A 13,306-nucleotide genomic window follows, 5' to 3' on the forward strand; every position below is an offset into this window, starting at 1 on the left:
TGAGTGGCATGTGAGAAACCAGGCTGAGACTTGATTGGTGAATTGCTTGTTTTCCCCTTTTAATGTAGGCTTCCTGAGCTCTGATTCCTCAAGTTTCTTTTTAAGGAATCATATCACTAATAATAATACCTGGAACTCTTAATAATTATGGTTATTAAATTTTCATGTCTTTGTACTACCTCTTTAATTTGATTTGAAAAACTACATAGGTCCAGGAGAATTGCACTTTAGGTTTCTTTTTATTTCCTTCAGGCTCTGACATAGAACATTAAAAATAGTAGCTAGTCAGCCTACAGCTTTTGGTTTACTTGTACAATAAAGGGGGAAAGCTATAAATTATTACTTATTATAAATAATAAAAACAATCATAATATTCATTCATTCTGATATTTTGTTATGGGTAAATAACTATCACTTTTTACTGCTAAGTTCAAATGCAAGAGAAAGTTTCGTTTGTGTGCTCATCCTTATATTTGGAACAGTTCTCTATACAACAGAATCATTGTCATTGAAAAAGTTCTCTCATCTCATGTATCCTTTCTTATATGTTTTATTGCTGTGTTATTTTCAGGGACTCCCGAAAGCCTAGCTGAGAAGGAGAGGCAGCTCATGGGTATGATCAATCAGCTGACCAGCCTACGAGAGCAGTTGTTGGCGGCCCATGATGAGCAGAAGAAACTGGCTGCATCTCAGATCGAGAAGCAGCGCCAGCAGATGGAGCTGGCCAAGCAGCAACAAGAACAGGTGAGTAAGAACTAGAGACAAAGTCAAATTCCTTTGCTTTGTTTTGTGTGCTATTTATGTCACTCTCCTAGGAATACAAAGACCAATTAAAGCCTCTCTCCCCTTTCCCCCACATAAATAAATAAAAGGGCAAAACACCAGCGCAAACTCTGATCTGAAGAAGGTCATCAACTACTTTAGCGCTGTGTAACATGGAGGTAATTATAATCAAGGTCAGATGCTGGTAAGTCATATGAAAATTATCAAAAAGAAACATAGAGAGTCAAGAGAACATTTCCAGTCAGGGACATTATAAAAGATTTCATTTAACTGGTTTGTTATGAGTTTTGAAGAAAGATAGGATTCACCAAACGAAGTAAATTTTCAATTATGGGGCAGGAATTTGAAGTAACAAGGAAGAGAGAGAATCTAAACTAGATACGGTGATGACCATGGGTAAAAAGAAGAAAGGAGTAAATAGCTGGAAGAATTAATGGTTAGTTGAGTTTTCTGAGTGGGCAAAAGGCAGAGGAAAAGTGTTGATCCTGAGTAATTGGGAAAGTCAGGGGAAAGGCAACTTTGGAACAGCGAGGGATGGGTTATATTCAATTAGAGCTGTTGTCAGGTTGTCCCTCTAGAGGTACATGAGAGACAGGTAGAAATGTCAATCAATGGCTAGGAAGGGAGAGTTGAGCTAAATGTTTTAGATTTTCTACGTAGAGGTGAGAGCTTAAAACACTGGAGCAGATCAGTTTTATTCACCTGTTCAACCAAGTGCTTCTTCCATGCCAGGCACTTTCCCAACGGCTGAGGCTACCTCCATGAATCAAAAAGACAAAGCCCCAAAATTCTAGTGGAAAGATATGATTAACAAAGAAAAAAGGACATTAACAAAATATTTTAAGTAGTGATAAGTAATGTGAAGAAGTGTAAGAAAAGTGATTTGATAAATATTGATTTATATGGTAAAGTAATGTTTTCTTAGATTGGGTTTGGCACTTAAGCTCAGATTTCAGTGACATACCAGAGAAAGCCACATTAATATCTGGCTCAAAGTTTTTGCATGCAGAGAAGTGGCAGATTTAAAGACCTTAAAGGGTAGATCCTTGAGAGATACTGTATGTAGAGGCTAGAGATAGGAAAATGAACAAATCTAGAACCAAAGAGGTACTAGATTTGTCATTTAGATTCTTAGTGTTGGCCTTTCAGAGTGTGGCTTCTATGGAGCTCTAATAGCAGAAATCAGGGAATAAGAATTGACATACAGAAGAATTGATATGTGGTGGGGAATGGGAGACAAAGCATAAAAACTATTAAAGGAAAGTCAGTAGTAATAAGAAGGGAAAATAGAGGGTATCATAAGCTGAGCTTACATATAGAGATGTTTCATCTTTTGTGGGCTAACTCCCTTTAATATCCCATGTTCTGGGTTCAGTCCACTCACCATCCACAGTGGAGAAGATCCATTGTTTAGTCAAGGGTATTCAATACAGCTTTTAAAGGATAAGCTAGCATAGTTGAAAGAGGTAAAGAAATGTTCAGATTATATTAGAAGGGATCCCCTTTCTTTCCATTTATCCTCTCTACTTGATGCTTCATAACTGCTAAAAAGATGTCATTTTTATCTATAATGAAATGCCTTAGAAAAATCTCTGAATAGCATTTAGTAGTCATTCCTTAAGGTTTAGGTTTATCATCTCCTGAGGACTTCTTTTCTGACTCCTTCTAACAATCTCTATTTAGTATACTTAGTATAGAGTGTGCCTACTCTGTACACACTAATCTTCTTCTGAAAGCCCTGGGAGATACTAATGAACCTGTTTACTGCTTAGCCTTTCCATGATACTCTGCATTCCATTCCACCTTCATTTCTTTAACAAATATCTTCTGAGTACCAATTTGATTGCAGGTTCTGCTCTAGTGATTGGTATCCAGAAAAGAATGGAACAGACCAAAATCCCTCATATATTAAATTGTAGTTGGGAAGAGACAGATGATAAATTTTTAAAAAAGTAAAATGTAGTGTGCGTTGGTAAGGATTATGGTAATAAAGCAGAGAACTGGAGATGAAGATGCCAGGTAGAGTAGCTCTTGTAAAGCAAGTGATCATGGAAGACAGTATTGACAGGGTCATGTTTGGGTAGAGACTTGTAGGAGGTGAGGGAGTGAGCAATGCAGTTATCTAGGAAAAGAGTATTCCGACAAGGGGACAGCAAGAGGTTCAGAGGCAGGAGTATCATTGAGAGGTAGGAACATCCTCGCTGTGTTCAAGAGACAAGAGAGCAATGTGGCAAGAGTAGAGAGACAAAGGGAAGAGAAGGAGGAGATGAAGTCCAGGAGGTTGCAGGTGGCCAGGTCATACTGGGCTTGTAGGCATTACAGGCACACTGACCTTTAGTCTGAGTGAGACAGTGTTTTGAAACAATGAATAATATGACACAACATATATTTTCAAAGGATCTCTCCAGATGCTAGTTTATAATAGGTTTTAGGGTACAAGGGCAGAAGCAAAAAAAAAAGTAAGTAGGAGGCTATCACAACAATCCAGGCAAGAAGAAATGGTAACTGGGAACAGGAATAAGAGTAGAGGGATTGAAGTGGTCAATTTCTTGATTAAAGTCTTAAGAAGCTAATGAGAGGATTTAAATACCAGCTGAAATATTGGTATGTGGGAGGAAAGAACTGGATAAGGAAAAAGTGATACTCCCTTTTCATATCCTTTTCTACCTTTCTTCAGAAAAAAATAATTTTCACTACATTCCTAAGATAAAATAAAGTATTAAAATAATTATAGTTGTCCCAATATCCATAAGAGAAATAAAAAGTTCATTGTGTAGCCAGGCAGACCCATCTGCTTCATATGGGTTCTTGCATTCATACTAAAGGACTCTGCTTGAATCATATTTATCCTGAACTTTTAGCTTCCTGATACTGAATTTAAGGAAATATACTTTTTAATGAAAATGATTGTGATAAGGATAAGAATCAGAGCTTATTTATAAGAGAGTGATGTTAAAATCTCTTGAGAAGATTACTTACCCTTTATGATGCAATGAAATGCCTAAAATTTTCTTCTCATCTATTCAAGCAAGCATTCCTCATCAACTATTTATTCTGTACTCCTTTCGCTCCAGGCTTTTTTGCAAATGGTGAACAAAATATATATGACCCATAGCACAGTACTTACAAGGAAGGGATTGTAATCAGAGCACATAAGAGGGTGATTGTGCTAGTCACTGGCTTAGAAAACATTTCAGATGCCCCCATGAAAGCGTAAGTCTGAATTCAGTTTGAGACCTGTTGGTTGAAGTACTTACGGGAATGTCATTGGATAAATGAGTCCAAAGCTTGAAGCAATGGTCTGGTCTAGATAAACAAAGTTATAAGCACTTGGCATACATGTAGAAGTAGGCATTGAGGGAAAAGAACTGAGTCTAAAATTAAGCTTTATAGAACTACATCGGATAAAGACTTTGACGGTGACTGAGAAGGAACAGACTGAGAGGCAGGAGCAAAAGCAGGAACACGCGATGTCCCAGAAGCTGAGAGATAAGGTTCAGGATCATTGAAAGCACTGGAGTGTTGACTTCTGATGAGAGGTCAAAAGGTGGGGAATAAAAAATGCTTCAGAATTTTTAAAAAATAGAAGCGACTGGTCACTTTATGAAGAATCATTTTAGTTGAGAATGGGAGCACCACCAGGATGGGGTGCATGGAGGAGATGGCAGTTTAGAGGTTTGTGGGAAGCAGAAATGAGGACAGTATTTTAGCAAGAAACAAATAGACACAAAAACAATAACATCACTAAGAAATGAAGCATCTTACAATACTTTGTGCTACTCTGAACTTGCTGATTCCCAAATCCCATTTAATCAATACTTTCTTTCATAAAATACAGCTGAAAATATCTGAGACAGTGGCTTCTTAACATATTTCCAGGAAGTGAGGTTTTTGAAACTAACATTTCAAACTGGATTAGATCATTGCTGTAGTGTCTTAGGGCTTCATTTGTTTTAGGCCAAAAGAACCATACATGTTCCTAAAGACTGAATGTCTTGTTTGATCCTACTTAAGGATGGATTGCTGGGACCATAGAGACACAAGTACATCTATTTGCATCATCTTAATAATCGGTGCCAAGTCAAACTTTGAGAAGCAGAATACTGGTAATATCCCCCAGGACTACAACACACTTTAACACTTTCCTGTGCCGTCTCTCCACAGATTGCCAGACAGCAGCAGCAACTTCTGCAGCAGCAACACAAAATCAATTTGCTTCAGCAACAGATCCAGGTCAGAAATCATAATTTCATGCATGCTCCTAATGAAAAATGTTTTGTTTCTCATTCTTAGTTGGACCTGCTTGAAACACTCTACAGAGTAAAAATGACTTTCAGCATAATTCGTGACTCAATGCCTCCTGCGTCAGGAGAATGATGCAAATGGTGGCGCTCTGTCACAGGGAGCTTCAGCCTCAGCAAGCTGACAGTACTTTTCATCCTATATTGAGGGGAAATTAATGTTAGAAATCTTTTGTTTTCCCTATGGTTTAATGTTCAAAGTGTGCCCGAAAGTCCTGAAAGTTTTCTTCATGGGAGAGGTGCAGGGGAACCAAAGCAGAAAGGTGTGGCAAGTTTTCATTTAGAGCAGCAATTTTCAACTTGTGTACCACAAGAATTTTTAAAACATGCAGTACCTGACTATTTATTCAGGGGCACTGGCCTCTTATCTCTTAGATCATCAAATAAAAAAATGACAACAGCCAACACACTAGCTGTCTGGTATAAATCAATCAAAAATATAGTTATTTTTGTGAGATGAGCAAAAAAAAATTTTGCTATAGTGTTAAATTTTATTAATTAGTTTATGTGGCCATGAGATGAAGAAGGTTGAAAATCACTGATTAAGAGCAGCGGCGGTGAGAACTTTACTGTACACTCAAGAGCTGGGTGTGATTAAGGTGGGAATTAGCGTATAGTTTCGTGTTCCCATAGAATCTCACCCTTACTATTGCCAGAAGAAAGTAAGACTGAGGGCTCCTTAGCCTGTTATTTTTCCTACATGAAAGTTAGCAATGAGGAAGAGCATCAATAAAGAAGAAATACAGCAGTTGTATTGGTAATCAAAGGAAAAAGGAACTTGCCAGGGGTGTCTTGTCTCCACCACATACTTGCTGCACAAACTTTGACAAAATGTGTATCCCGTCCTGAAAATTCCCTTTCTGAAAGCACTTACATCATAGAGTACTTATAAGGACATAATGAAGTCATAGATGGATAGTTTTAGCCCAGTGTCAAGACAAATAGATAGTGCTCAATACTTACTTGCTCTAACCGTCCAGAAAAGGAACCTAGGTCGGGGACCCAGGAGTCCAACCCTGTGTGACATCATCCATCTGGAGGTAACTGTTAGATGTGCAGTAAGGTTATCTGGAAAGAAATTCATTGTGCTTTCCAGGTTATATCTTGATAATCCAACATATGTTATTAAATTTGAATAGTATAAATGACAGAAGAAAAAATGGATCAAAATTATCTGATTCCTTTGTTTGTCATGTTTAGACATCTTTGCCGAAGTTTATTCCATTTTTATCTAACTGGGTCAGGCACTTAATTTCTTTATGTAGCCTACAGTGTTTACTCAGGTTTGTCCTCCCTGAGATTTCAGTGAATGGGTCACAGCTTCAGTGAGACAGAAACATCAGTGAGCTGATCCAGCCCCAAATCTTCACCTTCCTTAGCTGTAATTAGAAGAAGCACAGTTCTAATGTGATATGATCCATCAGTTTATATGTGGAGTGTGGTTGTTCAATGGTTTAAAACTATTTATGGGATTTTCGGGTTCAGTCTAACTATGCTGACTTTGAACACAGTTTTAGTGGATGGTATCAGGTTATCTAGATTTAAAGCATTTTTACTTATTGAAAATCTATGATAATAAAACTATTATGGCAATTTCTTATTTTAAATAAGATACAATTCCATGATTAGAGATATGGCCCTTTGCACATCACTTGGTTTCACTGTATTTTGATGCTGGCACAAATGGTTTTAAATTTTTACAATGCTTTATGAGACTCAAAGAGTTCTTTGTCAAATAAAACTGCAACAATATGTCTAAATCCATATTCCAAATATATAGAAGGCTAAGCTTTGTTTTGACCATTTAAATTGAGCCAACACCTTCGGTTCTTTTTTGGGAATTATTTCACAATTATGAATACTACATTCCTAATGTGGATTTTAAGCTCTGTCATATGACCAAATGCCGAAATGGGTGGATTCTTGCTCCACCCAAAGCATTTGCATCGTAGCATAGAACACTCTAATTCATAAGTCAGAGCATTTTGAAAAGAAAGTGCCTTCCAGTTATCTGCACCAGAGAAGACATGACTGTAGGGACTGTACTCCAGAGAGCTGAACCCACAATGAATGACTTGCCCGAGATCCCATAGCCAGTTACAGGTAGAGTTAAGATCAAAGACAAAGTTTTCTGACTGGTAATAGAAATTTTGCTAGGTATGAGCAATTTAAAAGCTTAGAATTTTTATTTGATCAAAATGTTAAGCTGATGGCTTCCACTAGTGCACAGAGATGGTAACTGGGGGAACATTAAGAGAAATGTTGAGATGTTGTATCTGTGTAGCTGTCCTCTTTCTAGTTATAGTACAGATAAAGGATACTGATGGAGTCAAACCCCATCAAACTATTATTTTTTAAAAGTCTGGGAAGTAGGGAATGTTTGGGGTAAAAAATGAGTACTAAACAAGACAGCAATCTGAAGGGAATTCATTTCAGAGCTTCTAGTATATTCATTAACTAAGAGCATAGTTCTAAAGCTTATGTTATAAACTATTAATTTGGGGCAGTCTTACAAGCACTCAATAGTTATGAAAGTCACAATATATTTAAAATAGTTTATTGAGAGATTGTTCAAATGGTTATGGGAAGCACTAATATAGTGGTATATGTAGAAACAAAAGATTAAAAAGATAAAATATATCCTGTTTTTTTTCCTCACACAAATCCTTATCATATTCCTGTTTTAGAATATTTTTTCTTTTTTTTCTCCTTTCCACTTGTTTCTTGCCCTTGGAAGCATGGGACAAAGAGGAAGAAGAGTAAAACTCAAGCCTGCCGTACTAGAAGGCAAATAAAATATAAAATTAATCTTATTATAAAAATGTATTTTTTCAATGCATATAGTCAAATGCTCACATAAAAATTTACCAGAGGTTAAAATTCCTTTTATATCTGAAAATATTTATGTATTTTGAATTCGATTTACTTTTTTCTTTCTTAAATATGGAGCTTTAAGACCTTATGGAAATAAACATGCCAAGTTACGTTACTCATCTTGATTTCATTTTCTTTGATGTTTTGTTCTATCGTTGCTTTGGACTTGAGAAAACAGTGTGTTCCAGTTCCTTTATTGATACAGTGGTGTACCACAATGTTTCTAGTCCACAAAAAAGGCTGCCTTTACAATTCCTGTTTCAATTAAAATACGTAACACATTAATTTGGTCCAAATATTGGTAAAGGCATGCAATACCTTAAATGGGCTAGACAGATGTGCTCTGTGGATTGGATTGATCTAAGGTAAGGGAGCAAGACAAATTTCCAGGCTTGATGGATGTATTAAATGACAGGAGGACAACATTCCCCAATATTTTTCTCCTTCTTCTATTCAGATCTCTTTAAATGAAAAGTTAATTTAGACATGTTTACTTTTTTGAAGTACATCATTTAATGTTTGTATGTGTGTATATGCACAAACATTCACATAGTTTTGTGACCCAGTTATTTAAAATTTATTTGGGCCTGTTAATTCTTTTTTTTTTCAATACCAGATAAAAAGAGTGGTAGTAGATTTTACTCTAGTTATTTGAAGAGAGAATGTTATAAGATTTAGCAAATTAACCAGCTTTAGTTAATAACTTAGGATCAATTCTTTATGAATTGGTTTTCTCTCTTTCAAAGGCATCCTCAACTTTAAAACTTCATGATTCTAATTCAACTGAAAACACAATCTGCACTACTTCCTTATAAAGCCTTTATAGAGTTAAAGTCGTTTTCCAGGTTTACACATAATTCAAGATTAAAAGAAAAATTAAGAAATTTTTCTGTTATTTTTGTAAGATTATAAATCAGCTTATTCTACAAATAAAATCATCATAATGCCAATAAACATCCCATTAGCCCTCTAGAACTTGTTCATTTCTTTATTAGATTCTTAATTTTAGGAACACCAAGAAACCTGTCTTCTTTTCTATTATTTGGCAATATTTTCCTTTAATTGTCCTTAAAAAAGAACATTTTTTTGCATTTCTACTTACTGCATCTAGCTCACTTTTAATGCATATTAGTATATTAGATGAAGTTTATGTCATAGAGAAAATCTTTCTAGATATTTTTAGGGTAATATTTTTTACTCTATTGCTTCTACTACATACAGTCTCCATTTCTTTAGCAATTTTATTTTCCGACTAATCTATTTTTATATTAAATCAACTGACTCCTAGTACTGATAGTTGGGTGGTTTATCTTTCCAGCAATGATCCTAGACCAATGGTTCATCTTGACTTCATTCACTATTACCAAAACTTTTTAAAGCGAATGTGACCTCTGCTGAGCCTCCATTATGGTGACAATCTGAATGTCCCTGGACACCCAATTTCTCTTTTATCTTGAAGCTCTCCATGGGACAGAATTTCTGCAGCTTTGGGCTGGGGAAGCATGTCCTAGTTTTGCATTTTTTTATTCTTTTTATATAATACTTAATGGAATATAATGTTCTTATTTGCATCTACCAGTGCCAACTCAACAACGTGCTTTACTATGAAATTCATTTAAGATATTTCTAAGAGCAAATTTAAAGATATTGTACTACTTGTCAAATGAATATTTGTCATGATTCCCACACTGAAAGTTCAGTGTTCAAATTTTCATAAAGAGATTCCTTAAATCTTTTGTATTCCCCTTCTGATAATCTTTTCCAACTGTTGTTCATTGTATTTGCTTGGAGGCAAAGAATTGATATTTAATAACTACACCATTGTTTTTGATTCATAAATTAAGCATGTTCTGGCCCCATAATAATTTTGGGTTGATGATTCTCTCACCTCTGTTCCTTTGTATTACCAGTTGGCCAGTGTATGTTCCATAGTGTGTAGGAAAGAGCTTGGCTCTTTAGGTGATATAAGAATATATCTAACTGTGTGAAATACAGTTTTAACTGTGTTAAATGATTTTTTGCATAGATAAGAGAGAAGGTTTTCTGAAAGTAAACATACCTGAATTGAGTCTTTGCATCTTCACACCTCATCTGCTGTGCAATCTTGGGAAAAATTGCTTAATTCCTCTGAGTTTCATTATTCCCATCTATATAATGGGGATTATAACACATAAATCACAACTGGTTACTCTGAGGATTCAGTGGGATCGTGCCTGGCGTGTAGCAAGCACACAACACTAACATTTTTTGCTGGTCATTACGGCAAAAAACGTGTTCTTTCTACATTTCTGGTGATGGACAATTTAATGAATATTACCAGCAAAAGGAGAATTTCTAGGAACATATGATTATAATCTACATGGCAGTAGCCCCTGAAAACTGTGCATTCAGTGTTCCAAATCCATATGATTTTAGAATTACAAGGGATTTTTAGAAAGCCTTTATTGAGGCCTATCTCTCTTTTTGACATTTGTAAACTGAAACCAAGGAAGGTTAGATTTTCCCAAAATCAACAGAAGTTTTCACTTGTGGAACAATGGCTGGATTCCAAGTTTCTCGAATCTTGGCTCAGTTCATTTTTATTTCGCTGATATTCTACCATTTAAGGCTTAATGGCCCAAAGTTTTAAAATGAGTTTTCTTTCACTGGGAACTTATCCCTATGAAGCAAAAATACAATGTGACTCATGTACAATTGAATGATTAAGTTGTAGCCATGGGCTCAACCAATTTGTGACAAAGGTTTTATTTTATTGGAGCCAAAGTTCTCTGAGTTTATGAAGAGTTTTGGTAATTCTTGATAAATTATTATGCAGAATGAAATCCATTAAAACATTGTATTGAAAACAAAATAACATTAAAGGTGAAATCATAGTACCTGACCGACCTGCTGATTTATGATTTCTTTCTCCGAGTGTGGTAAGTTGGAAACATTTCACCCACCTCGCAAGACCCCACACACAGTACAGAAGCACAAAGAGATTGCAAAGTAACCTTGTCTACTTAGGAGACTGGAAATGCCAAGAATAAGCACCATGCAATTAAGGTAGCATTTCAACCTGAGAGGGAAATGCATTAACTCCTTGAGCACCAGGTAGTGTTTTGCCATATAAAATAAAATACAGCACAGCTGGAAAGGATATAGTCCTTGGCATTCAGATAGATTAGTAGAGGGGAAAACTATGGCGACATGATGCAAAGAAGTAGCTTTACGGATGGCTTTCCTCTCTGAGGAGTAGGCATCCTCTTCTAAGAGAGCTGGGATCAGAACTGCACCTCCGTCCTTGCTCTCGGAGGGAGCTACTTTTAAATCCTTTCAGTGTTTTTTAAAATACATCTCCTGATGATGACTTAATGATAGTATTTCAGTCATTCATATTATTTCTGTATCCAGACAAGTGTGTCTCTGTGGTTAAAGACAGACTGATATTCATATATTTTTCATTTTTATTTATAAAGCACATGCCACATGGCAAAAAGAGCAAAGGAGAGTAATGACAACAACTGTCTAGAGCCATCATTTTACTCAGAAGGAACCACTTTAAAATCTTTAAAGTATTTTCATAGCCTCTAGTATATGCGTCCAGTGCTGTTTCTATCAACATTAAATTCCATTAACTTGGAAACACCACGATTTACTTAGTTCCTGTATCGCCAACCTGACATCCCCTCCTATTCCCCTCTTTCATCTCAAATAGATGTCATTCATTTAAGTTCTCCCAATAAATACTTCTAAACTTTAAATACTTTACTTACACTGCTTTTCTTGTTCATTCATCTCTACATAGTGTCTCTGTGTCTCTTGATATTTGCCTTCTCAGAGGAAGATGGTATCTCTCTTCTCTCACTTCCAATCTCCAGTTTCCATGACTTCTGTGCTTACTCTCAATTTATACAATGTATGTGTGTGTATGTATTAGCTTTATCTAATTGGTTCATTATAAAAGTGGAATATCAGTAAATGATGCTTACATTAAAATATACCTATGTATTGTTTTCTGAATAGTTTGAACAGGATGCTCCTATTTTCCTTTCTGTGTAGCTTTGTGCTTTCTAATTGCCCTTATTTTTATTTCCTTGTGTTACTTGCCTTATTATTTCTATGTATCCACGAAAATAAATCAAGTTTTCAAAATCCCCTTCCCCATGATACCCGCTCCTTTGTCCTCTGCCCTCCTATGTTCATGCGGGTTGGCTTGTCCTGCTGATGCTCTCAGATGTCCATTATAACTCCCCAGAGCTGGAGTCACTGACTCCAATATTATCCTCCTTCTTGGTATCTCTCCTTGGTTTGCTCCAGAAACACATCAAAAAACTTCCTAAAAGAAAAGGAGGGGCAGGGGGATGCCTAGGATAAAAGTTTCTGAGATTAAAATGTCCAAAATGTATACATATGTAATAATGTTCCATTTTAAACCCCCTCCCCTTGATTGGCAGTTTGACTGTACATAAAACTAATTTAGAAATAATTTTCTTTATATTTCAAATCCATTGTCATCATCTTCTAGCATCTAAGAGAAATATGATGTTGATCTGATTTTTTTATTGGTGGTGGGGACCGATATTTTTCTTTCTGAAAGCTTTTAGAAGCTCTTTTTTTTGTCTTAATTTTTATTTCATAGTAAATTACCACAAATATATCAGCTTAAAAACAACATACAACTATTATCTCACGTTTGCTGGGGGCCAGGAATCTTGGCAGCTTACCGGGGTCAGAGTCGCAGGGTCTCATGGGGCTGGCTGGGCTATATTCTCACCGAGGGGCTCCGTCTGTCTCTTTTAGTGGGGCATTTGCTGAGATGTGTACAGATATCTTTCACTTATTATTTTGTAAATACCATCAATCTTTTAGTCTAAAGAGTTGTGTTTTCCACTCTGGAAAATAAACTTCTTTCTCTCTCTTTACTTTTTTGTTTGTTTGACATTTATCCCTTTTTTCCCAGTTCTCTCTGTCCTCCCATTAGGCAGATACTATATTTTCTGGGTTAATAACTATGTTTCCTATTGTTCATATTTTTTGTCTCTGTTTCTTGATTCTTTCTAAGGGATTGCCTAAACTTTATTTTTAAACTTTTTAATTGAATCTACTTTGAGAAATTGCCTTTTTAATTTTAATGAGCTTCTTCTTGTTCCCTGATAACTCTTTTTTTAGGTTATTCTATTCTCGTGTAATGGATTATTTCTCCTGGAATATCTCAGGCTATGCAAATGTGAGGATGTTTTTAAAAAATTAAACTTGCATCTCCTTAAATTACCTTTTTTTTATTTTTCACTTGGCTTTTGATGCTTCTCTTTCAGCTTCAAGTTCCACTTGCATTAAAATGGTTACCCATTCAGATTTAAGAATGA

At 35.8% G+C, this 13,306-nt stretch overlaps 1 protein-coding gene across 9 annotated transcripts in view; it reads left to right on the plus strand.

Moving 5' to 3' along the window:
• The window catches only part of SOX5 (SRY-box transcription factor 5), a 931,891-nt gene that overhangs the window by 733,783 nt on the left and 184,802 nt on the right, over positions 1-13,306 (plus strand). For all 9 annotated transcript variants that reach the window (XM_036017301.1, XM_036017302.1, XM_028531943.2 and 6 more), the window contains 2 exons: positions 572-744; positions 4,948-5,016. In XM_036017301.1, coding sequence (XP_035873194.1) covers positions 572-744; positions 4,948-5,016 — 242 coding nt within the window. The remainder of the gene's footprint in view (positions 1-571; positions 745-4,947; positions 5,017-13,306) is intronic.

The sequence above is a fragment of the Phyllostomus discolor genome, chromosome 2 (genome assembly GCF_004126475.2).
Source record: "Phyllostomus discolor isolate MPI-MPIP mPhyDis1 chromosome 2, mPhyDis1.pri.v3, whole genome shotgun sequence".
NCBI classification, from domain to species: Eukaryota; Metazoa; Chordata; class Mammalia; order Chiroptera; family Phyllostomidae; genus Phyllostomus; species Phyllostomus discolor.